The sequence below is a fragment of the Bacillus rossius genome, chromosome 1, assembly GCF_032445375.1.
Source record: "Bacillus rossius redtenbacheri isolate Brsri chromosome 1, Brsri_v3, whole genome shotgun sequence".
Lineage (NCBI taxonomy): Eukaryota > Metazoa > Arthropoda > Insecta > Phasmatodea > Bacillidae > Bacillus > Bacillus rossius.
The window spans coordinates 146272617-146300423 of NC_086330.1; the positions used below are offsets into that span (position 1 = coordinate 146272617).

The 27807-nt window shown below is 36.1% G+C and overlaps 1 protein-coding gene across 6 annotated transcripts in view; it reads left to right on the forward strand.

The window, feature by feature from the left end:
• LOC134546254 (probable RNA helicase armi) overlaps positions 1-27807 on the forward strand; it is a 68850-nt gene that overhangs the window by 37167 nt on the left and 3876 nt on the right. For 3 of the 6 annotated variants that reach the window (XM_063388950.1, XM_063388951.1, XM_063388949.1), the window contains exons 6-7: positions 10140-10420; positions 17120-17365. In XM_063388950.1, the coding sequence (XP_063245020.1) occupies positions 10140-10420; positions 17120-17365 (527 nt within the window). Of the gene's footprint in view, positions 1-10139; positions 10421-17119; positions 17502-27807 lie in introns of those variants that run through there. The other 3 variants (XM_063388952.1, XM_063388953.1, XM_063388954.1) reach the window with 2 other exon arrangements.

Genomic DNA, 27807 nt, shown 5'->3' on the forward strand with positions numbered 1-27807 from the left:
AATACTAGACAAGGTTTTCCAAACTTCACTCCGAAATTGGGGACCATTATCAGAGATTATTTTGTCAGGGAGACCTATTTCTTTTACATAAACATCCATTATTTTATTAGTAACAATCTGAGCTGAAGCCTTTTTAATTGGATACAGTTTAACATACTTAGAAAAAATGTCTAAAACTACCAGGATGTATTTGGTACCACCCCTTCCACTTGGTAAAGGTCCAAACAGGTCAACGCACACAATTTCTAAAGGCTTGGTAGCTAAAACATTTCCCATGAATCCTTGGCATTTCCGATTCATTACTTTAGTTTGTGCACATAGTAAACATGATTTGATAATAATAGCTACCATCCTGTATATATCTTTAAAAACACAAAACCCTTGAATATATTTGATAGTTTTTGTAACTCCAAAATGTCCGCATTCTGCATGCATAAAAGTACATACCTCATTTCTCAATGTATTGGGGACACACAGTACCCACTTTGGCACCCTGCTGGATACATTTTGGAATAAATATTCCCCTTCCATTACAAAATTTTCGCTTATCACATCCCTACAATTTGGAGATCCTAATTCTTGTATCACTTTCTGTAGCCTGGAATCTTTACTTACTTCTTCTGCCAATTTCTTAGAAAACTCCCTTATTCCCTCTCCTACCTCTTGCATTTGTTTTCTTAAACTACAAATTTGGAATTCCTTCATTCGGGCCGATTGTGAATCTGTTGCAACTCTAGACAGTGCATCTGCAACAACCTGTTCTTTCCCTGGTACATGTTGGATATCTAAACTGTACTCTTGTAAGGATAAAATCCATCTAGTGATTCTGCCATGTAATAGTTTACACGAATTCATGTGGCATAAGGCCTTATGATCAGTTTGCACTGTGGTTTTCTTACCATAAATGTAGATTCGAAATTTTGAACAAGCAAATACAATACTTAGTAGTTCTTTCTCTGTAGTAGTGTAGTTTATTTCTGCAGAATTCAGAGCTCTACTGGCAAAGCTAATTGGAATTTGATCCCCTTCCTGATTCATTTGGAAGAGCATAGCACCAACTGCCTCACCTGATGCATCACAAGTAATATAAAACTCCTGATCTAAGTTTGGGTGGTGCAACAAAATTTTCTTTTCTAATGCTTGTTTTAGTTGTTCCACTGCTCGCTCCTGTTCCTGTCTCCATTCCCAACACTGATTTTTTTGTAACAATTTTCTTAATGGACTACAAATACTGCTAAAATTTGGAATATATTTCCGAAAAAAGTTAAAAAATCCTATCAGCCTTTCTAATTGTTTTCTGTTTGTAGGTGATGGGTAATCCCTAACTGCTTTTAATTTGTCAGGATCGATACAAATTCCTCTCGAGTTTACAATATTACCCAAAAAATTAATTTCATCTTTCAAAAACTCAGATTTCTTTAAATTTGCAGTCATGCCTCCTTCTTGTAATTTTCTCAACACTAACTGCACAACTTCACAATGTTCCTCAAAAGTTTTAGTTGCAATCAGAATATCATCTACATATACAGTTACCAACTGTAATACTTCAGGTCCCAAAACATGTTCAAGCCCTCTAATGAAATAGCTAACTGATACATTTAAACCGAAAGGCATCCTTTTGAAACAATATGTTTTCCCTTGATATGAAAAAAAAATGCAAGGTCTAGATTCCGCATTTAAAGGGATCTGCCAATAAGAAGCTACTAGATCAATTTTTGAAAAATAGGCACAGCCTTCAAATTTTTGTAAAAGCTCATTCATAGGTTCTGGTGATTCTCTATCAGGAACAATTAACTGGTTTAATTTCCTAGCATCTAGACATAATCTTACCCCCCCATTTTTCTTGTTAACCACAATGATTGGGTTCAAATATTCGGAACTGCGCCTTTCAATTATGTCCCCATCAATCATATTCTGTATTTCCTTTTCAACTGCTGGCCTTAAATTATATGCAACTGGGTAAGGTTTCTGTACAAAAGGTTGGTGTTCTTTCAGCTTCAAGCGACATTCGTATTTATTATTTGACCCAGGGAAATTGGCAAACGCTTTGCATTCCCTTCGCAAAATTTGTTTAAACTCAGACTGCTGTTCGGAGTTCCCACTATGCAATATTATTTGTTCTACTTCAGTTTCTATATGTTCCCTTTCTAAAAATTTACATGCTACCCCAAATCCCCTTTCAGAATAATTTCCCATGATAATTCTTAAATGAAAAGAGTTGTTTCTGTTATCAGTTTCAGCAAAAGAAATTTGTGCTCCGGTTACATGTATACACTGCCTTGAATAATCAATGATAACCTCATTGGATTGTAACCAATCCGCTCCTAATAGTACATTTACATTAAGTCCTCTAACTATGAGAAAAACAACCCACATAATTACTTCACCTATTTTGATTTCAATTAAAACTTGTTTTTTCACATTTTTATTTCTTACTCCAGTTGCTCCTATGATTGTGATATTTGAAACTGGTAACACTGCAACTGGTTCCATTACTTTACTTCCTAGCGAATTAAAATATTCTTCAGACATTGCAGTTACTTCACTCCCTGAATCAATTAATAATTTAACTTTTGTTTCTGTACTGACAATTTCGCCTTGGATTACTGGACATAACCCCAACTTTCCTTCAATGAATTTTGAGGATTCGTTGTAATTTTGTAAAAGATCCTCCCCTTCGTGTGTAGTATTGGGTTCAGTACAGCCCTGTTTTTTCAACACCTTACATGACACTCCTGCCTCTACAAAATGCCTAGGGAAAGTATCCGAGGCTAGATCTTCCCTATCTAAGAGTTTAAATTTCTTGCATTTCCTTGTCCTTCATATCTCGGCCTATCCTGTCTTTCCCTGACTCTCTCTTCCCTTGGATTTTCCTGCTGAACTCTCTGTCCCTCCCAACGTGGTCGTGCGTTACCCTGCAACTCTTGTCGATGGGGTCGCTGAACCTGTTCCCTCGGCATGCCCTCTGGAGGAAACCTCTCCCTAGGTGGCCCTCTCTGCCTTCCTTGGAGCTCTGGCTCCCTTCCCCTCAGTCCTTCCTCTCGCTCATTCCTCCTGTCTAATGTTTCAAGCAATGCAATGACCTCCTCAACACTCTTATTCCTAGCCCCTAAAATGCAGTTCTGTACTTGCTGGTAAAAATGGTGTACAATATGGGAAATAAATCTTTCATCAGTAATTGGATTATTCAAAAACTTTGACTGTAAATATAACCTTTGTACGTAAGGAGCCATGGGTCCGTCCCTTGCTCTGTGTTTTCCTGAAAATAAATATTGTAGGAAATCATCTTGAATGTATATACCCCAATACTTGTTCAAAAATGCTAATTTTGCTTCTTTAAATGTTTTCCATTCATTCTCTTTATGCATTGCCCATTGTAATGCAACACCATCCAATTTAGTGATAAACAATTCTACCTGTTGCTCATCCGAACCCCTAAGATAGCCGAATACCTTCTCACATTTGGTGATTAACTGTATTGGAGTAGCTCCTCGATCATCCCCAAAAAATTTAGGCACTGTTTTTTCAAAAGTGTTTATTTCATCTACAGTTAAAACCGAACTTCTAATGTTACCCTGTCCATTCCCTCTAATATTACTCAGCTTTTCCTCTATTTTTTGTAAACATTCTCGACCTACATCATCCCTAAAATTCTCAAACTGGTTACTTATTTTTGAATTTTCTGTAAATATTCTTTCGACATTAGCTTCAAAATTCTCTTGGACTTCTCTAATTTTCTTTTCATTATAATATATATTTTGGGAATTCTCATTTACTTTTACCTGCAAATTTGTGATATCCCCTTGATTTATGGCTATTTTGTTTTGTACACTTTCATTATGTTGTAAGATTTCGGAAAATTTTTTACTATGTTCCTGAACTGTTTTACCTGTTTGTGTAGAATTTTCCTGGATTTGGCCCACCTTTTTTTCACACATGTTTACCCTAGATTTTATCTCCTCCACCTGCAATTCACAATTATTTACTTTGTAAACACAGGAAGAGATTTGTCCATTAAGATCGTTCCTAAGCGTATTAAATCGACTCTCAACTGTATTGGTTAGTTCTTGTCTTACTTGTGTAATTTCTTGTGTAAGTTCCTGCTTGGTGGCATCTAATTTTTGTTCTATTATCTGTCGGAATTCTGTCTGACCCTGTGACATGTTATGCATTATTATCATGAGTTTTTCTAACATTTGATTAGCCATATCTGACCCCCCCATAACCTCTACTGGAATACTAGTTGCAGGCTGTTCCATGTTTTCTGACTGCTCCTGTACCAATTCAATGTTTAAATTTGGATCAGAAATTCCTGAAGTTTCAGGAAAACCCGTAAGGTCATCCTGACTGTCGGTACTCATTTTGTACAATTATTATGAATTACAATAAAAACGTAAACAACCTTTTAAAACACAAAAAAAATTGAAACAAGTTATTACTACAAAATTTTAGACCATTAAAACGTAAGTTTTGTCCAATTTAGACTTGCTGTTTCTGGTGATTCATCCCTCGTTGTCCCGCGAAGTAGGTACCAAGATGATTATGTTGGAATCGTGTCCCGCGTTGTTCCGCGAAGCTCTGCTCTACGATGTAGTTCTCGTCGCATTCCTTTCCCACGACGTCCCACACTGTTCTTATACGGTGAGTGTTGACTTCTCACGCTCGTCTTCGTATGTCGAAGTTTACAAGTAGGACGCGGAGATAATTGCTCACACGATCCACACACGAATCACTCGTTCACAAGTTATAGTTTTGCCGATGTTCTAAAAATGTTTATGACAGTTAATTTAAAATTGATGATTGGATTTTCCAGAACAAGTTTTTATTGACGTTAAATGTTTTTTTCCGAATGGTTTATTTATTTATTTATTTATTTATTTTTTTTTTCAGGCAGTGTCTAAATTCGTGCCCCGCGGCTGGGCAGCCATGTTGTTACATTCCATGCGGCCCGGCTAACACATAGAAATGTAACAATACAAACAATGTTCTTTAAGAATTTATGATTACGATGGTCGATTCAGATAATTTTTAGTTACATCAAAATATGTTTTAAATTGGAAATGAAAGAGTTTATTGCATTACTTTTTGTTTATTTCGTTTCAAACCAAAGAAACGATAGTTTTTTCAGTTACATGACAACACAATTCAGACAAATTTAGTTCTAAAGCTTTGTTACTTGCACAGTTTTTGTTCTACAAATTTTTTTTGAAGTCCTTGAATTTTGATAGGATGAGGTCCAAATACATACCATACCAGACATTTTTCTGTTGATGGTCGTTGAGTCTTGTCGCTCACAAAAAAATAGAATTTATTACTGTCCCTTGGTTAGCGATGTAACTCAAGGTACGGTCGCGCACTGACCGAAGTCGTGCGAAGTTGGGCCGTTGCCGACGCCTAGGGCCTAAATTTCTAGTTACATTATTCCGAAAAAATCTTTAGGTTAAAATTTACGGCCTGGCCCCAGCCCCTAGGCGTGAAATTTTCCCTTAGTGCAACGCCATAATATTGTGCGAGTTGCCGACGACGCGACCGGACTGGATGACAATCGAGCGACAACTGAGTTGGTAGACGAGATTACCTCCCTTGTATAGGTGAAGACAAGGGAAGCAACCCCGTGGGCCAACCGACCAATCACAGTACAGCATTCATCAACATGCCCAAATAAGGAATTTCGGCCGAGCGCATCACACCACGCCAGGACTCGCCCTGATTGGTTGGCTAGTGGTAGCCTCCAGAGAACCTTCCAGACCGTCGCGAAAGCTATGCGTCCACGTGACGCGTAAATCCCCAACAACGCATTTACAACGAGGAAAATAACTTGCTGGCGCCAGTGTGTCGCGCCTGTCCGCTCTTCCTTCTGGGCTTTCCAGACTGTTCTCGAATTATTCCACTACAATCTCAATAGAATTCATAATTTACCCAACTAATTTACATATAATATTCAAATTTTAGCAATTGAAGTTGAAATTCAGATTCAAAATTTTAGTTTAAAAATTATGTCCTGTAAAATTATATTCTCCATTGCCTTAAATAAAACAATTAATGAAATCATACATCAAAATTAGTTATGAGCTGGAGTTAACCCACAAATTAATAATTAAATATCTCGGGAAAATAAGTATTTTAAGACTTTACATGAAATTTAAAAAGAGTAATTAATAACAATTTTTAACATATCTGAACTGTTCTCTATATCAAAAAAAAAAATATCCTTCACATCAAACTTATTCTTAATATTCTTATAACCCATTTTGCAATGCTACAACCATGGCAGGTGGAACAAATTTATTAGGTTGTTTACAATGGTAAACGTAGCTGCCGTGACCAAATAAATAATTTTTAATATATAAAATTTACATTATTTTCTTTAAACTTTTATGGTTTTGCATAACATTTCTGAAGGTTTACTATTAAATGCAGTGCTGTTGTAACGTAATTTGCGGGAAATACTTTTACTGTAGGGAAAATGGCGGTGCAAGTAAATAATTACGTTAATCACCTGAATTCGTAAATCCCGGTTACGTAAAAAAAAGAGTTTATAATGTAGCTTAAAAATTAAATATGCATCCAATTTCTTTATATTTTCTTATGTTGCGTAGGAAATGTGTTTTGCAAACTTACAAAAACAATGCAGGAATCAGTCACTATTGATTAGAAAATGATTGTATTCTGAATCCCAAGATTATAGTGGAATCGCTGGAACCGATAGATTCCGTAATCGGAATCGACCTATCACTAATTATTACTCAATCAATGATTATAATTTAAACTTATTAATATTCTATATTATATATGTAACCGGATCAACAAAACAACTTTAAAACTTAAATCTACTTGTTAAGAAAATGCATTGCCAGGTTTTGTTTAAAAATCCTTTATTTCACACCTTTTTGTATTGGTTCCATGTTTATTACTCTCTTTTTTATTTTACTGTATTTTGGATCTTTTTTTTTTTATTTATTCTTGTGAAGTGTGGAAAAAGAATTTTACCATGTTAAAATTCAGTTTAAAAAATATTTGCTATCCTCAAATATTGTCATATTTAATTCAAATGAAAAAAGAACTGTATTCGCAGAAGCTTAGATTCAGTGAATTGTGGAATAGCAGACGTGATAATGAAATTTTCCGGGAGATCCGTCTCCATTTACGTGATTTGTTTCCATTCACATTTCATTGTAGAATAAACCTAAAAATTGGTTTTGGAAAAGTTTTTTTAGGCATAATTTTCTTGTGCATGAAGATGAGTGAATTGAACAAAAATCAATACTTTTAAAAGTTTAGAGATGCGTACAGTGCTGAGTTTCCCTTTGTTGTGAAATCACAAATTTAGGCGTGGTAATAACATAGCATACAGTAGTAACAATTTCATAAGTATTCATGAAAATAGTTGTTAACACACATTAAATGTTTATTTAGATGTGATCAAAGCATATGTTTAGCTGTAAAAACATTTTCGGACTTCTTATCTAGAATTCTTTATTGCAGTCATCGGTGTTAAGCCCATATAACAAGGCAAATGTGAGTCATTTTGTTGTCGTCCAGCATGCGAGTACTTGAATTGTACCATGAGTTAATGTGAAATCATGGGATTTAATAGCAGTAATAATAATATTTTCATCGGACATTTTGGTGCCATTTTAAAATATGTACGTAAATTGTCTTTCTGGAAGCAACAATCCTTTGTTTTTGTTTTTTCTATGTGTTGTGAATGATGTGAACAGTGTTGTGGTCGGAAGATGACAGCCTTTGTGCTTATGTGAATTTTCGGTAAAGGATATTAAAAAGTAGTATATATAAGTATTTGTTCTCAAAAGACTTTATTTTCATCATGAATAAGTTAGAGCAACATTTTTATGAAATTTGAACAGTATTTTTGAGCCCATAAATATTCTTTCAGTGTTTTATGTGTATGCATATCAGACCAAGTTTGAGCTAGCTGATAGGTCTGGGTTGTAACAGGGTTTTCTCAAGGTACTCCCTTTGCCTCACCCACTCATTACGCCAATGCCCCACTAGCATCTTACCTTTCATTGTCTCTAGCAACCAAGCCACATGCGTTCACATTTTTTCATATCGTGTTACACTTCACATCTCATAGGTACCGTATTGGTCCGAATATAAGGCGACCATTTTTACATAAACGAGAGATGCAAAAATTGGAAGTCGCCTTATTTTCGCACCCAAGACGTCAGAACCGCAAACATTAGTTCCAAGCTGAAAGCTACAGTAGAAACATTGTTTAATAAAACGTTCACAATTTTTTATATTAACTAAAACGTTGTTACCTCACACGGAGAAAAACGATAAATCCACCTAATATTGCAGTAATTCACAATTGTTTGAAGTTGAAAATTAAAATATTTGTTCTTGAGTAAAAACGTGAATGTTGAAGCATCTCAAAATGGCAACCTTTTATTTCATAATTCATATTTGTACTTTGTGTACAATCGCGTGTTAACATTTACGGTAATTTATCTTCAGATTTTTAACGGTAATATTTGTACTAAAATATCACAGTTATTTTCAGAACGATTGTTTACGTTTACAAACATTTCGGATGTAATGTATGGAAATTCACGGCTGCCAACTGTCTTTCCACAATATTTCTTTGTTGTAAAACGAACATTGCCGAACACGCACGAAGACGCCATATTAACAGGAATTTGGTACGTTGCTTCAAAAGCTATTTTAATAATGCACTCTTTATTTATGTAAAAACCTTTCATAATTATAATAGATTATTCTTTCAAATTCATAGAACAGACTCTCTCTGTCAGAGAGTAATATGGCAAATATACGCGGTCACGTAACCGAAGTTATTCTTGGCCGTATGCTTCATCATGTCAGCTAGCCACTTGTTTTGTTCCGGCAAGATGCATTCTTTGTTTGCTTTTTTTACGTATAACACACCACTAAATAGTAATACGCCTTGTTCTGTGGTAATATGTAGCTTAAGTCAAACGGAAAGTTAAATGCTGTATTTTAAGAGGGATTAATAGCCATTGTAAAAATTTTAAATTCGTAGATACAGTAAACTGTGAAAAATGAACAATCACACATCGGTGGAACGGCGGGGAATGAGCCCTAGACAAATAAACAGCTCTGAAGATGACAATTATGCAGCTTCATTAGAGTAAACATACGAAAAAATTTCTAGTGTAATACTTAAAAATGTAAAAATTTTCTAATTGTTTTCTTTTGACTTTTAGGGTAGGCCATTCAAACTTATTTTAAATAAGTAATGTGATAAATATAAATTAATTGTTATACATAAATGCAAAAACCATTTATCAACACAAAATGTATGTCTAATGAATTTTCACATTAATTTCTACCAAAAATTATTTTTACATTTGTTTGGCCTCCTTATATTCGGGGTCGCCTTATATTCGGGCCAATACGGTACATATCCTTAATGATTTTTTTAAGACCAATGCTCTACGGTAATTTTTTTTATTATATTGTTAGAATACCATTATATGATAAATTGATTTTTCTTAGGCATTCCTATTAAAACAATTTCGGCATTCTATAATCAGGCAAAATCTATAATCCAGCATGGTTGCTGTCCTGAACGTACCATGTTAAGGGCCCCATCTACCCGGGCACACATACAATGTGCAGAGATTCAGAAGAAACCACGCAATATGAAAACTGCTCAGGATATCCTAGTGGTGGCTGTTTACTAAAATCATTCAAGAATATACTAAGGGTGGATGGGTAGTTCTGTTTCCGTATTTTGTTTTTGAACTTCATTTTTAGGGGAGGAAAATGTCTGAAACGTGTGTTATCACTTATCAGAGTAAATTTTAGATATGAAATGCCTCGTACAGGTTTTTTGGAAGAGCTCAAGGGACTATCATTACACCTTTATCTTAATTTCTCCGTCATATAAAGTTATAGTTCCCGCTCAAATCTCATGGTTGTCCTATGCACGACAAGAAGACTGCGTGCCAGTCCTTAGCCTTGTGCTTAGAGACAACATCGCGCTAGAAGCACCAGTGAGCCTAACACTCACCATCCTGCCTCACGAACACAAATACACCCTGACTAGGTAGGTGCCTTAAAGACCTTTCACTGAACTGTATTTTTTAAATGGAGGATGTTGAAAAGTGTGATAGAAAGCCGGGTGGGTGCAGGCTTCCTGAACACGAAGGACGGCCAGGCAGTGCTGGCAGGAGACCCTCTGCAGCTGGGGCCGGTGGTCTCCTCCGACCTGGCCAGCCACCTCGGCCTCGGGGAGTCCCTGCTGTCGCGCCTCATCCACCGGTTCCCCTACCAGCGGGACCCCGTGGGCTTTCCCGACAGCCGCGGCTTTGACCCACGCCTCGTCACCAAGCTGGTCGTCAACTACCGCTCTCTGCCGGACATCCTCAGGCTGCCCAACTCGCTGTTCTACCACTCCGAGCTGGAGGCATATGTGAGTAGGCCGGACTCGCCTCTCTCACACTTAACAAAACACAAGATACACTTTGGGATAAGTAAACTAAAATTATTCACTTCTTTCTAGAATTATGATTTGGATGGGGTTCCCAAAAAAAAAAGGTAACTTGATTTAATTTCAGTACACAGTTTTTGCTACTCTGCATATTTATCAGACACTTGTGGGAAAAATTGCAAATAAATACAATTCTGGTATAATGCAAATTTTTACTTCAGAATCAAAATGTAAAAATTTTAATTCTAACAAGACTACAATGGACAGTGAACATTATTTATAGTGTGAGCTTAACCACAGTGAAATTTCTGCTTGTTTTGAATTGTGTCTTATATTTGAGATATCCGTACAGTCAAGGTTGTGTTACATTTGAGTGTCTAATAGTAGTAGTTTTATAATCAAGACTGTGTTATATTCAAAATTTTCCTTTTATTCTAGGTCTGCTACACATTGATGGTACATTTTATAATTGAATTTGTATTATATTCCAGCACACTCACATTTTATGGCATCAGTAACTCACTGCCATCTTAACATTCAAGGTCGCCCTATACGACTGTATTCATATGCTGCTTAACATGTAAGAACTGATATTGATAGTTTATGATTTAAATATTTAATGTTTTCCATTCAGAATATGATTGATTAAAACAGTAATTTCATATAAACAAAATGAATGTTAAGTTGGGCAAGCAAATAATCATTTACTTCAAAAATTCTGGTTTCATTGATTGAAATTAGACAATGTTGAAAATTACTGTTTACACACGCACTCTCTCTCACTCTCTTTCTCTGCAGATTCTGTACTGGGAAATCTTTTACTTTTTAGTTTTTTTCATAAATTGAATTAAGTTTAAATGAAAATGATTATTAAACACATATGCAGATTTATTTATGAAGTTGTAATGAGTTGTATGTTGTACAGTAGAATCTCGTTATAGCGAGCACGGTAATAGCGAGAACACGGCTATAACGAGGTATTTTTGAGGAATTTACGATGTGTTCGCTTGAAGCGCGCTTTGGTTATTTGTCTGCTTTATCTCCACCCCTCTCGCTCGCCACTAGACATCTTGCCGTTGACGCCTGTCACATTCTTCAGCCTTGCAGTCGCCACCTAAGTGCGTGGCTTTAAAAATAGAATCCTGTCCTTTCTTTCTTTTATCAAACTTCCGTTAGTTATCTGTGCCTGCGACTTCACAGTCACAGCATCACTGGCTGGCTTTAAGGCCAAGGTATGCTCGAGTCGAATAAACAAGCCTCTGAATATACATATACTTGTACGCATTTCTTATTATTTAGAAAATAGACAAAATCTATTTTTTCCCGCCATTAAACATAACAATATGCACTTTTTTTTTTTTTAATATAAATGCTCTAAATTAATTTGTTGCGACATTTTCATTTAAAAATAATAACATTGTTTATAACTATGTTAGGCCAAAAAAGTCAGAGCCGTCTTTATACTTGTTGCTAATTGATCGCATTAATAATACACAAATATTTATAAACTTGTTTGGAATTATTTCAGTTGTGACACGTTTACAAACACGTCACGTAATTTATTTTACTATCTGACAAATAGTAGGCACTACCGTATTTATTTCCAAATCGCTAGGACAGTTTTCTTGAAACTTTGGTTTCGGTCAGTTGTTGGGGTACCTGTCCGGGAAAGGGGTGGTGATGGTTTGAGTTAAATCCCAAGTTTATTTCCTAAAAATGTTTACAGGTTTTTTTAAATGAAAAAAGTATAGTTTTCCAGCGACTATTTTGTTTGAGGCGTACGTGCGTTGCCGCACTCCTGCATTTTTGTAAGGAATTAAATCGTCGCGCTACACTAGCACCACCTGTTAGCAACATCCCGAACCAACATGGCCGCCAGCAGACAGCACGCATCGACAATAGATAGCAGGACAATGCTGTGTCGGCCGCGGGCCAAGTCGAGTAATCGATTGCGGGCTGAGATGCTATACTTACGTGGCGTGGTAGGGTATTCTGGTTATTTTGACGCAATCGGTGATCGCATCCGTACTTGTGAGGTATCGTTTTAAAGAGAATTCACACATCTGCTCACAGAAATGAAGATTTTGTTAATATAACCTGTTATTTTCTAATTATACAGGTTTAAACACAATTTTTATACTATTTTCGGTTAATTTTTATTTTTTGGGGGCCAAAATTTGTCCAATTCGGTTATAGCGAGGACACGGTTATAGCGAGGATCAAACCTGGAACCGTGACACCTCGCTATAACGGGACTCTGGTGTATTTAGATACCATTTTACAAGAATTAGTATTTGGTGGTTTGCAAACAAAAATATTATGAATAAATATTCATAGATATTAGATATTCAATTATTATTTGGACCAAAATAATAAATTTATAGTTATATTCTTTAAATTTAAGTTAATTGCTGTTTCATCATTTCATCACTCCATCCGGAATATTACATTACTATCAGCATATAAAGTAATGAATCCACAAGAATTTTGATAGATTTATAAAAACTGGTTTTTATTTGGAAGTAGGATGTAATAAGTAGGCCTGTGCGAAGCTTCGACTTTGCGAATCGAATCGAAGCTTGTTTCGATATTCGATTCGGCTTCGCCAGTAATTTGCTATTCGTTTCATTTGAAGCTTCGAACGTGATGCGAAGCTTCGCGTGCATTGCGAAGCTTTAAAAAAAAAAAAAAAAAAAGTTGGTAAATACCGTCGTGCGAGAAAGTGCTACTTCAGTGAGTCCCTTTACAGCCCTAGTTTTCCCTGCAAATCATCAAATACGCTACGAATACGAATATTAATGGCCACGTAAATCGATTGTATTGAACAAATGAGCATCGACAATCTCCAGTTGCAGCCACGGCCGTAGTTGCTACTTTGTTTTTAGTCGTGAGGTGTGAGGTTATGACGACAAAGAGTAAACATTCTCTTTACCACGTAAAATGGCAAGTTCAAGCCGAAGTTCTGATGAATCACCGGGTTTGGTTTAAAGCGTAAAAGATCAAGTCTTATTTGGGATTATTTCACCGAATCGGGAAGTTCGGCGGCAATGTGTAACGAATGCAATAAAATCTTCTCGACGCCACGAGGCAAGTTTATTCACACTACCCAAGGCCAAACAAATTGTATAAAGAAAATTATGTCTATTAGCATACATCTGCCTTTTGTTTTTCACGGAAGTATTACCCTACAGTACACTACGTATTCAATACTTTTGAAATTATAATCTTTATTTTTATATGTAAATCTGTTTGAACCTAACTATAAAATAAAATTGTTTAATTTTAGGAGTAAAGACGCAAATGATGTTGTGAGGACATGACTGCACTTTATTTAGAGGTTTCAATAATCCTGCCTTTCAAAACAAGATTGTGCAAAAAAAGAAGCTTTTTTTTGTGTTCGTTACCATTTGCGACTAAGAAATGCAAATAATGAAACATTTTATAGTATATTATAATATACAGAGATGTTTCGTTTAATTTAAAATGGATAATTTTATAGAATATAATACGTTTTTCTGAAAACAATTAAATGTAAATAAAAAAAGGTATTGTTAAATACATCATGTGAATGGTTAGTGTGGCTACAGTAAAAATAATGTAAAATTTTAGGGATGGCTAGGTTACTTAGCTACATACATTTAAAACTCTAAATTTGTTTGAATTGTTTCTTAGGTTAAGTTTGTGACATTTAACATGTTGAGTAAAATGAATGGTTGAGTTTGGTTTGTAGCATTTAAGAGGCCACTCCAGTGTTTCAGGGGCACTACGCAACCCGCGTTAACCTCATTAGATTCAATGCTATTTTCATTTTTCTTATAACTAATTAACTAATATAGATTTCGAAATGATGCTTGCTTGATATGTAAGACAACGATGCTCTTATCAAAGCCCCTTTCTTCAAAAACGTGCATAAATTATGGTTTTATACTAATCTTTACTAATATGCATAAGTGTATTGTCTAGGTTTGAACCATAATTTATGCACGTTTTTGAAGAAAGGGGCTTTGATAAGAGCATCGTTGTCAAGCAAGCATCATTTAAAAATCTATATTAGTTAATAAGTTATAAGCAAAATGAAATAGCATTGAATATTATGAGGTTAACGCGGGTTGCGTAGTGCCCCTGAAACACTGGAGTGGCCTCTTAAGATGCTTTGTGGGACAATGAAGGAACACTAGCAAAAATTATTTTTTTTATATATTTTTTTCCCTGTTTTCACCCCTCCCATAGATAATTGCATAGGTTATGTGAGCTACATAAAAAATACTGTGAATTGGTGTGGATTGTGAACAGTTGGTTAGGTTAGTTAAGCAACATTAAAAATACTTAATATAATTTTTTGGGACTAGTAGAACTCAAAAATATTTGCAGAATTATAATTATTCCATAAAGCACCTACACTAAGAAATTACCTTAAAATTGTCGTACTAAATAGCTTTGTTCAAAACTTATGAAAATGGTTATTTAATAATTTTTTAGGTACTACTACTACACTGCAAAACCATTTGCAAAACAAACACAAGATGCTGTATACGAAGTTACAGGAATGCAAAAATTCAGATATGTCTCAAACATCAAAAAATCTTCAAGTAGGCCTAACACAACCAAAAATTTCCGATTTTGTTAACAAACACAAAAAAATGGAACCAGGTGACCCTGCTGCACAAAGCATCACTAAAAAAATTGCAAAAATGTTGGCTTCTGAGATGCTGCCTTATGATTTTGTTGAAGGCAAAGGTTTCAGGGAATTACTTGGCAACAAGTACATAGCGCCCACTTACCAAGTGCCCTCCAGAACGTTTTCAGAACACTACATACCAGCTTTGTACAATGAAACCAAAGAAACGCTTAAGTCCCAGTTGTCGAATGATTTGCCTAGAATATCAGCTCTGTCTCTGACATCAGATAGTTGGACATCTCGGTCCACTGACAGTTTTGTCAGCCTGACATGTCATTACCTGCAACCAGATTTTACCTACGTTTCATTTGCACTGAACACTGTTGTGTTGCAAGAGTCCCACACGAGTGTTAATATCAGCACAACGATCAAGTCTCTTTTGTCAGAGTGGGGAATATGTACTGAAACATGTACTGTTCCCTTATTTTCCATTACAGACAATGCAGCCAATTTTAAGCTGGCTTTCTCTTCACTGTTTCATGAACGTTCACGATATTGCTTTGCCCACACCCTCCAAATAGCCATTGAAGTCAGTAAAACAGATTGTCCCGGTGTGAAAACTCTACTGAGCAAGGCTAGAGGTATTGTTGCTCACTACAGGAGGAGTAGTTCGGCTAAAAAACGACTACACAAACTCCAGGCACAACTAAATATGCCTCAGCTTGAGGTAATACAAAATGTAGACACACGTTGGAGCTCTGAATTTCTCATGTTAATGCGGCTGTTACAAATAAAAGCTGCCTTGGTCGCAGAACATGCCAACAGTGGTAGTACAGAAATGTTGTCATCATCAGAATGGAAACAAGCAGAAAGTATTGTTGAGGTGCTGCAACCATTAGCTGAAGCAACAGAAGAAATGAGTGGCGAAAGTTATCCAACCACATCAATGATAATACCTATTCTCCACTGTCTAACATCCAACCTAAAGAGCCATGCACAACAGCAGAAAGATGGTACTTTGTTTGCCAAAGCATTGTGTAAAAACTTGAAGTCAAGATTTCCAAATTTCAAGAAGGAGCAAGTCAGTTGCATTGCAATGCTAGTAGACCCTAGATTTAAGGGCGTGCTGATGTCTGATGTTGAGGCAGAAAGTATTCTCAGTACGGAATTAAAAATTTTACCAAAAGAAGCAAATGAAAAGGTGATTGTAAAATCTAGTGAAGAAAAATCTGTTTTGTGGGCTGCACTTGACTCACTGCCCAACCAACCAGCCACAAACCAGAAAGAAGATGAAATAAGAAGTTATCTCAGTGAACCGCGTCTCCCAAGAAGTGACGATCCACTGGGTTGGTGGAAAAATCAAGGAAGTAAAAAATATCCAAACTTGTCTGTTGTAGCTGCAAAATATTTAGGGATTCCTGCCACTCAAGTGAGTTCTGAACGACTGTTTTCAGTGGCAGGTAATGTTGTTACCAGTAGAAGAGAATGCCTTCTCCCTCAGCATGTTGAACATTTGGTGTTTTTGAAGGCAAATTTAAAATGACATTTGATATGTTTAACAATCTTTAGATAGTTAATTTTTTTTACTAATTGCCTAAAAAACAAAGCACACTTGTAGTTCTATTGTAACTGCATAAAAAACTGTTTTACTTATTCATTGTAATTTTTAGAATTAAATTTTTTGCTTATTACTTTCCTTTGTTACTATTAAAAATATAATACAGATAAAACTTTGTTTCAAAGTCTTACTATTACCTATTAATCCAGTATTTAATAATTTAAGTGTAAGATTGCCTTGTCAAGAAATATATTCGCAATTTGATTCGGCTTCGCGAATGTTTTTAGTATCCGATTCGATATTCGCTTCGCATCCAAAAAACACTATTCGCACAGGCCTAGTAATAAGCATACTTTTATCTCAAAAAATTTATAATAAAAACCATTGTGATGATGGCCTTTCAAATATAACTTAATGTATTGTCCCATACACTCAGGTTAACGTTTAGTAGCTGAATGTGAGTAAATTTAAGTCCAGTAAATGAGTTTGCTATGACCTTGTTAAGGTGAGTCCAACTGACAGTCCCGAAGCAAAGTTCCTGGCCCAGCTGTCGTCCATGTTGCCTCGCACCGAGAAAGGGACTCTGCCCATGGTGTTTCACGGGGTGAAGGGCACCAATCGTCAAGATGATGACTGTCCTTCGTGGTACAATCTGCAGGAAGTCACCCAGGTGTTGTTCTACATAAACAAGCTGTACAGTTTGGGCACAGAACCAGATGACTTAGGAATCATAACACCCTACATTAGACAGGTAGGTAGGTCAGAAGCTTTCTCATTTTAGCTTGGTGTGTTAGCATCAGTGCATTTATGTTTTAGTACAGTAAAAGCACGTTAATTATAAGCATTCTGGACCAAAAATTTGACATTAAAATTGTATAATTTTTAAATTAAAATATATTTTTATTTGTGTACATAAAATCACACGCACAAATAAATAATCAAAATTGTTACTGTAACGGGTCATTGGACACAATGCATCGCTCTGTGGGCCAGACAGAGCATTAACTGAGCCTTTAATACAGTGTGCTCTTGTGCTGATAAGACACTTCTTCACAGCTTTGGATACGAAAACTGTACAAGCAATTGAGATGGTGCTTTTAAAAACAAATTCCATTCATTGTGAACATCTTTCACACTTTTTACCATCATTTTTAATATCAAAAAATACTTTGTTGCTGATCAACTTTTTTATGTGTTATTTTCTGAGGAAATCATTTTAGGATTAAAAATAATTATGTAACGGAAATATGGACAGTTTTTGTCTTGAGATTTATTTGGTGGCATCCTATAACATGGATTTACTAACAAAAAAAAAATCTTACATGAATACTCAGTATGTTAATTTTTTTTGATGTGATACATTTTGGAACTTCAAAACAGTTACCAGTGAGGAAGTTAGGTTTTCAATTTTTTCAGCCTCTTAAAATGCCATTGAATATGAAAAATATATATTGACTGATGCATATTTCAATGCTTTACAATATGGAGAGAGAAAAAAACACTTTGTCCGAAAAATTTTTTTTTAAATTACATATTATAATATATGGCAACAGCGCATAAAGAAACAAGGACAGCTCCAACAGCAGTCAGTGCATGTTATAGAGAGAAACCGCCCATTTACATACACACTACAGTCTAATAAGAATGGGATGTTCTTTCAAACAATAATAAGCAACCATATTCCTAAGCAATGGAGTTTATTTCAAGTGACAGCTTGTAATTAACTTATGAATGTTTTGTATCATCACGTATGAGTGGTGAGCTGTACAGGTCCCATGAGCCAATTGTGGCATAAGTGGCCGTTCTAGCAATGACACTCTGTAGAAAAAAGTGACAATGCCGTCAGGATTCCAAACAATTGTCTCTTGTTTTTGGCACTCTAGTATGTTGTTATCATGTATGCTAATTTACTGCAGGGAATGTTAGTTTTAATGTTGCAGTAATTCTGATTAATAAACTGGTTGGTAAGAGGTGCTATAAAACCGCTAAGTTTTTTTTTAAAGCAATAAGGAGTAGGTACATAGGCCATGACCATGAGTCTTAAAAGTCCTTAATTGTAAAAAAAAAAAAAAGTCCAAGTCCTTTACATCAATAACATGCCCCTCCAGTTAAGAACTCTCCTCCGAGGAGGGAGTGGAATGAAGGTGGGAATAGGGAGGGAGGGGGATCGGGAGAGTAAGGACGGTACATGTGTTTCAAGCTTGGACATCAACATTGGTCCAGCCATTTTCTTTTGACAGCCTATGAAAGTTGGGCTTTTTATGTCGAAAACTTCCGTTCTTTATTAATGAAATACAGTAAAACCCTGTTAAGACATTTTTCAATGGACTGGATGATAAAAACTTATTAACAAGGAAAACTTCTTATAAGAGAAATACAGTAAAACCTCGGTATAACAAACTTGAAGGGACTGATATTATGTGTGTTTGTTATAGCGAGGTTTCTTTATAATGAGGTGAATTCAAAACCAACAAACAAATGATTTGGTACAAAGGGTTTTTTCTGTAGCCATCATTACTTCAAAAAACACAGAAGTACAGTGAAACCTCGTTTATTCGTTCCCGCATTGTAGAATTTCCCGGTTTTATTGTTCAATGTCCGTGGTCCCGAAAAAATCCCGCAAGAACAATGTTAAAAAAATCCCGTTTCCATCGTTAACGAATATTTTTTAACCCGGTTTAACGGGTTGAACTTTACAGGCTTTTTACCGATTTCACATTCAAATTCCCGAGAAATATTCCAGTTTACGCGTGTCTACACGACACGCAATACCAATATTTACATATGGCGGCCATTACTAAAAGAAAACGAATAAAGGTTCACCAACTTCGATAAAACAACAGACGAAAGCTAACGCTCGCACGATAGTTCTTGCTTTGTGCGATAATCGACACAACAATATAACCGTGGTCGATATACTGTACATACTAGCCCAACGTAAACACGTTTCTATTTAGCGGCAGTGAAATCCTGCGAGAAACATAGACGAAATTGTTCATCCTAGCGTTTCCGTGGCCGGCCGTATATGCGCGAGATTTTCCTTGTTTACGGTAAATTAGCTTTACGCATTTAACTCTAATGCACGTGTGAAATTTGTAAAGGTTCATTGATATGTATCAGCCTACAAAAGAGGTTAAAGCCATTAAAGAGCGTTTAAAAATTATAAATGCCGTTGAAAAAAATCCAGGCGAAAAACAGGTTGATATGGTATTCCTCCATCGACTCTTAATTCTATCTTCGCTAGAAGAAATGAGATTCGGAAACAAGCAAGTCAGTTCGGCCAGTCTTCAAAAAAACGGAAAATGGCAAGACAGTCGAAATACAGTGAGCTTGAGAAAGTTTTGTTTTCTTGGTTCCAGCAAGTTCGGGCATCATCCCAGTGGATGGCACATTTTGTTCATTTAAAAAAATTAAGGAAGTAGTGAAACCCCTTATTTACGTTACCGTTATTTACGTTTTCCCGTTATTTGCACTATATTCTTAAGGTCCCGTTTGGTTCCCATTTAATCCAATACAATACTTTCACGCGAATTACGTCTCAAAAATCTAATCCATCCCGCTATTTACATCACGTAACAATGATAGTAGGCCTAAAAACATTGTGAAAAACGTAACTTTTATAGTCGGCAGTGAACATTTGAAATAGCAAAATAAACATATTTTATAACATGAAAAGTTGCTTTTATTTCTAAACATATAATAATTTAAGCCTAGGCGTGTAAAAGTCCGAGTAATTATAGCAGGAGGCAATCTAAAATGTACTCGGGAAAAACGTAAACTCACGAATGTATAAACGTTCTGTTACTATATTTATGTCACAACTTAGCCGAAATACTGGTACGAGACATAAACCTCACTAGATAAAATGAGCGGAGTTTTGGTAACTGTTTTAAACGTATTTTATAATTTCGGAAGTATTGTACAGTTGACGCATATTTTTTAAACTAACCATTTATATCTGGGGATCGTAAATAATTAATTATTGGTATCAAGAAATCAAGGTGAACGTAAACTTGAACACGTCACGGCAGCGAGAAAACTGGTGCGTATACCAATAAACTGGTATTAGAACTGGACAAAACTGGTACACGGGAGGTGGAGCTTATATTTTTTTCCGCTAAGCTCGCATCTATTGGCTGGCTGCTGATGGAAGGTCACGAGTCTGGGCGGAGCGTTGAGTGAGTTATACTGCGCATGCGCAGCTCAGAACAGAGAGAGCCAGCCGGCGGCTACGCCGCGCCATAACAACAGCTGATTGAGTACAATTACCTTTCTCCGCACACGGCGTGCTATTGACGGTAAATGTCCAATTTGCGGCCCTTTTATTTAAAATTTTTGTACTGTGGTCCAATGCGTATGTGTAATGTAGCCCACATTTGTTATGAACACTGCAGGATGCGACTGTATTTTAATTAACTTTAACGTATTTCTTACTTTTCCCATTATTTACACTTTCCCGCTTTTTACACTTTTTTACTTTGTCCCCATGAAAAGTGTATATACAGTATGCTGCTGGTGTCAGTTTATGGAAATACCTAACTGATTCACTGAAAGTTTTTGCAATAGTACATACATTGTGCATTTGGTAACTTTAGAGTGTGTTCCCACATTGTAGGATTTCCTGGATTATCCGTTTTTTACTCATGGTCCATTGGAAAACGGATAATCAGGGTTTCACTGTAATAGTAGAAGTAGGTACAGTAAGTCCTCGGTTTACGTCGGGGTTAAGTTCCTGAAAACCGCGACGTAAATAGAAACGACGCAAAATGAGCCATGTTTCATGCCACCGGCCGGCCGGCCGGAAGCGCTGGCATACAGACGTGACAACGGGCAATTTTATCAGCAAATTACAACCGACAGCGTGGGAAACAAGTCCAACTAGTACTTCTCAGCTTTATAGAATGGTTATTTAACCAGCTGCTTTATTACCTTTATTGATTGAAATATAAAAACAGATATATAGTCGTTTGGAAGACATCTTATGAAGAAAAAATCATAAATTGCAGTGAGCTGATACTGTAGGCCTACTACAAACGCATTTAATCACGATAAAGTTAACAACGGCACGTTTAAAACTCCGGCCAACTCAATGATATCATAGCGACTGAAGTGTAGAGCTGTAGCAAACCGTATGTATTCGTTACTGAGTAACGGGTGCGGCATCTAGTAACGAGTAACGAAACGTTACACACGAATGCATTTCGTTACTCGCATTTTTCGTATGTTTTACGCATGTGCGCGCTTATTCGTAACAAAGAACGATGTTTGTTTATTAAGAAAAGTATAATTTGGAAATTCGTCGTCCAAGTTTTTTACTGTTTATTAAAGGTATTGTGTGTGTAGACAAAGTTTGAGATTGGAACAGAAACAACGTAAGAAAGTATTTTTTACAAATTATAAATATGTATGTTTTTGTTTTTTATTATCGCGTATTTTCACATTTTTTGTTCTTATCTTAAAAGAGATATTATAATAAAGCTGCTCTAATGAGATTTTATTGTTTCTTGGTTAAAAAAAGCTGTTAATTATCAAATACTTTTAATTGTTTATATTCGATTTATTATTATTTACGCGACGTCATACTGTACGCGTACGAAATACGACTCGATTCGTTGCTGTTACATAACATAGCATGTTATGCGGTATCAGAAGTAACGAGTAACGATACGAAAGTAACGAGTACTAATTGTTATAGTAACGAATACATACGGGTACACTTTTTTTTAGTTACTTTTACACCTCTACTGAAGTGCCAAGGAGTTGGACGAAAAGGGGTAGGAGAAAATGCTTTGTCGTTGCGGGAAGTAGATAACACTTCTACGTGCGAGATACGTGGGTGGCCGAGCGGGCGGGCTGGTAGTATTGCATCACCGCGCGGAGAGCAGCGGAGAGCAGGAAGCGTCCCTCATGATGTATGATAAGATAAGGCGGTGAACGTGTAGCTTACGCTACATAGCATAAATTAACTACCGAAGGAAACAAAGAATTATAAACGAATTATATACTGTGTTTTGGTTAAAATAAAGATTTACGGTCATTGTAAACGACGTTATTGTGAATCGGCGACAACTTAAATTGAAACATGAGTACTCAAACATTAGCGACGTTAATCCGAAACGACGTAAATCGGTACGACGTAAATAGAGGACTTACTGTACTCAGTTATAGATACAGTATACACAAAGTACTTACCTACTTTTTAATACATGCTACAGAGTCCTCGAGCAGAGCAAATGAAGTTTAAGCAAACCAATCCGATTTGATTACAGTACATAAGTATGTATATTGTATATTACGTAATAATGCTTTTGGGAAAGAATTGTTGACAGCGTTGAATTTGGAATGCCAAATCTTTTAGCTATTTCTGCTTTTTTACCTCCCTGATCTACTGCATGTAGATTTTCCAGTTTCGTTGTAAGAGAAATTGCTTTCCGTTTTTTTTATCCATTTTACGAACAATAACAATAAATTACTGAAAGTTAATTCTCATTTATTACCTCGCGAGATTTGTTCAACCACCTATTTACAAGCGAACAAATTTAACCCAGAAAAACTTAACCTCTAAACAAGATACATAACTGGTTAAATAATTTATTTCCCCCTACAACATGGAACAAAAACAACTTTCTAAACCTACAGATTTTAATTAAGAAACACTTCCACAGAATCTGTATCGGTAATCGGCATTCATTACAACACGGATAAATGATCACACATTTTAATAGAACGAGGATGTAAATTGTTCACGTGATGAAATTTTCTAGGCAGTTTCGGAAGATCGATTTATCGAAGTACGATAGCTTATGTTGGTAGTCAAAGTGCATTTCAGTACGTCCGTAACTCTTACTTCTATGGCCAATCGCAATCAGTTGTAAGATGGCGGCAGTATTGTTTACTTGCCGAAGCGTAATTTATTTACGAAGCAAAATTGAAAATTTATGACAATCCTACAAAAATATTTTGAAGATTTTTCCGTTTTACCTTCGCTGTAGCAGGTGTTTTTGGCGTTGCATCCAAAAAAATGCTTCGTTATTTAGAGGTATAAATACATAGGATTACATAGTGATTTGGCGGGATTTAACAGTTGCTTCGTTATACCGAGGATTTCGTTATAAAGGAGATCGTTATGTGAGGTTTTACTGTAGTACAGATTAGTTGCTACATAAAAGAAAATCATTAAAATGACATACTTAGGTTATGCACTGTTTGTTCAGCTTTTGCTTTTAAAATTTGACCATTTGTGATGATTCCATTACCTTGAATATTTGTTGTTGGTTAAAAGCCTCACATTACTTTTAAATGTTTATTATTGGATTACCTTTTAAGTTACCATGAAAACCACTCTTTGGAGACCTTCAGAGGCCCTGGTGCAAACTGTACAGTGTTTGCCTCTTTAATTTTATTCTTTATTGGTAGTAGACACCTGTAGGAAGGCCCCTATATATTAGCTCTATCATTACCAATGGCCAAAGGGGGTGGGGAAAAATTAATGTTTGTGACATACCTTGAAAACCACACATGGAGACACTCAGAGAAATTGATGCTACCAGTTCCGTGGTTGACTCTTGAATTTTATTTTTAATGTAGTAGACACCTGTAGGAAAGTACATAGGTCTGTCGGCATCATTGTACATTTTGATATAAAAAAATAAAAACCGCGACAGAATTTGCCTTAGTTGCGTGCAATTGTGTAGGCTGTTGTCCCAAGCTCTCTGTACAATGACACACTAGGCGGTAAATAGATCCAGCAGATAGAGCTAACTTCAGCACAGTTCACATTCTTGGTACTGGTGTTAACCTCTGCAGTCGTTTTTGCAGCTTGCTGCATTCGGCAATGGTTATGACGGTCATGTTTGTTATTGTTTTGAAAAAATTGTTAAATAGTTTAAATATAAATAAAGTTTAAGAGTGTAATGATAAACTTTATTACATTATGTTATTTCTGAAATGATGAACGTTATATGCGGGAAGTATCTATAAATGCAAACATTTGGAATGGGAAAAGTTAACATAGGGGTATATGTAAGTGATCAAGGGAATAATAATTTAAACTTTATAAATGGGAAAACTTATTATAAGGCAAGCTAGTTTTACTGTAAATAGGATGAACAAAACTTTAATTCAGGTACATGAACATTATTAATCATCTAAAAATCCTGTTTTATGAATCCCAGTTCAAACAAATCTATTTCAAATGGAGTAGGGTTGGTGTTTCCCCAGATTTTTTCTTTTTATATGTTGCAAGAGAAAGACGTAATGAAAAAAAATTGGAGTGGACAATTGGACATACAAACTATGGGGAGGGGGTAAATGCATCACTGTGATTAGTGAAACAAGAGAGGTGGACAGGAAAAGAATGTCTGCCACACCCATTGAGATCTGAATCTAGTGAATGTAATTTAACACTAAAATTAAGGTTCTCAGGTTAGAATATTTGGTACAGTAACTACCCTTTAGCATTATTCCGTAGTCCATCATGTAAGAACTGCCCCTCTTGTTTTGAATGTGGAGGAGTTCAAGGTTGTGGCTATCATTGCTGAGAGGATGTGGGATGGAATAATGGGATGCTTCTTTGCTCTCCAAACATTTTGTCCTAGGAACAGAGTTCAGTCTTATACTAGGTGTTCACCAAGTTCACATAGGAAAAAATTAAACTACCAAAAGTTGTTGGGTAAAAATTAAATCTTGTTTAATAATTTAAAATAAAAAGAAAGGCAATGTGCACTGGGTAACTGGGAAAAGTCATATGCAAAAGCAGCACAATTTTCTAGAATATTTGAACAGCACTAGCTGAATTTGAATTGGGGTTTTGTCTTTGTGACCAAAACAATACTTATAATCTTATAAATAATTTTTCAAAATATGTCTTGTGAACTTTTGTACAGGATACTGATAGGTGATCCTTACGCTTACAATTCACTCAAACATCTGCCTGCTGGGTTTTGAGGAGTTGGTTTGTGCTTGACCTAGTGTAGGTTCCTAGGGGGAGTCGGAGGGAACGGTCTGATCAGTTAAGAATGGCATTTGCTAACTTACTTTACTCATCGGCGTATGGGTGCTGTGAAGACTTCTGGTTCTTTCTTGGATATGGTGCAGGCTGGGCTGGAAGGTTCTTCCTTCTCGAAAGTATCCACGCAAGTGTCAGCCTTCCCTTACAACCTGACCTAGAACTGGTTGACTCCTATCCTACGGCCTGTAGATATGGAGATCTATTTGGTATTCGTCACACTACTATTCCTCTAATCACTTCTACACGGCTCCTCTCTCTAAATTCAACCTTTTCATGTAGCGTGTCAGACACTTGGGTTATGACTTGAGGCAGGTGGCACTCCTGACATCCGGCGTGACAAACACAGGAGTGTCTGAGGTTGGAAAGAGAGAGAGTTCATTGCGGTGAGCAAGCTTGGCAGCTGGTGGAGTCTCCTCCTGCCTCTCTGCACTGTCATTGCATGGTCAAGGCCCGGCCTTTTATACCCTTCCTGAGGGCCTAGGATTGATGTAGGCAAAGGTGAACTCCATGCAGCTGTAGTGCCGTGTGCACTCGGCCGACCTGGTGGGAGAGAGGTTAGGGGCTGGTTGGGTGGGCTTGTGCTGCTTCGCTGGTCCTCAGTGTAGTTGCCCAGAGACACGGACGCAGGCGCTCTGCCGCTTACCACTTTGCATGTCTGCTGCAGCCCGCTCGCGTGTTTAGAAAGGGAGGGGCTCTTGACTTCATGATTAAAGACTTGCAGGGTTGTAGATTTGCAGAATTTTTTGATAATGATTTAGATGGTTAACTTAATCTAGGCCTGTGCGGGATCCCGAAATTCGGGAAAAATTTCGGGAACATAGAGGCTTTTATCCCGTCAGGAGGGAAAATAAATTTCCCGAAATTTTCGGGAATTTTAAGTTTATCTTTACTAGATATAACATAACCTCAAATCAATCAGCTAATGAACCTAATACAGTAGAACCTCAATGATACGTTCCAGTTTCATACATTTTCCCGTGTCATACGCCAATTAATCTTGGTCCCGCCGAAAGTACTTTTACAAATGGTTTACTTTCCCGGAACACACACTTATAAAATCATTAATTTCCCGTTTCATACGTTTTTACGAAGCGGAAAAGCCCTAAAATTCACAAATGTTTTTTTATATTCCTCCTTATAAACTACGTTTTAATGCTTTTATTTTGAAAAACGTTCATTGTTTACCATTGCAAATGTAAGAAAATAACTTTATATCACCATAGATATGGATAGTATCAGGAAGACCGTGCACTTCGCTAGTAGCATCTATAGCCAGCACCGAAGCGAGACTAGTGGCGCAAACTAGCAATGATTATGAAAATGGTGCACGCGTTTTACCAAGGCACGGATCTCATATTTTGTGCATTCATTAATCTTTGAACTGAATATACCCGTTTGTTATTATTTACTTACGATCGGATTGTTTTGTATTTTACGTTTCTCAAATTAAAATTTTATTGAAAATTGTTTAGTTGCTTAAAGTTGTTTGTAAAATAAAACAAACAAGCAAATAGTTATGATTTTTTTTACAATAGCCTAATTTATTTTTATTTTTAATTTAGCCTCCAAGAAAGGACTTCATAACATTTTGTAAGGCCACTGTTTCTCATGTCAGCTTTACTTGATTATGGACTGTATTTTACATTTCTGGTGGTTTTATTTTATAAATACATATATATATTGATGAATTCATATCTTTTATTAATATAATGCAATTATTTACGCATATGTATTTATGTTTAATCTGAAATTGTGCTGGTATGCTAGATTGGAAAAAAATTGTATTATTGCCATTCCCTTTTCATACACTTTCCCGCATCATACACAATTTTTGTGCCCTCCGTTGAAAAGTGTATTATTCAAAATAAACATTTACAGTGCTGGAAAGAAGGAAAACCGCAAATCTTTATTCTGTTTTAGCAATCTTTAAACTTTTTTTTTCCAGGTTTAATGATAACTTGTTTTCATAATGTCTGACATACGTACATAATTACCTATAACATACCCGAAATAGGACAGCATTAAAAATAATGAATGCCTCACTTGATGTTTATAGCAAAACAAACAAAAATACGTGAAAATGGTTTTATCTCAACTCTACTCACGAGAGAAACTTGTCAAACATGACAGCAATACGCCAGTTTTGCATTAAATAATGCCCGAATTTTCTATGCCATTAATTA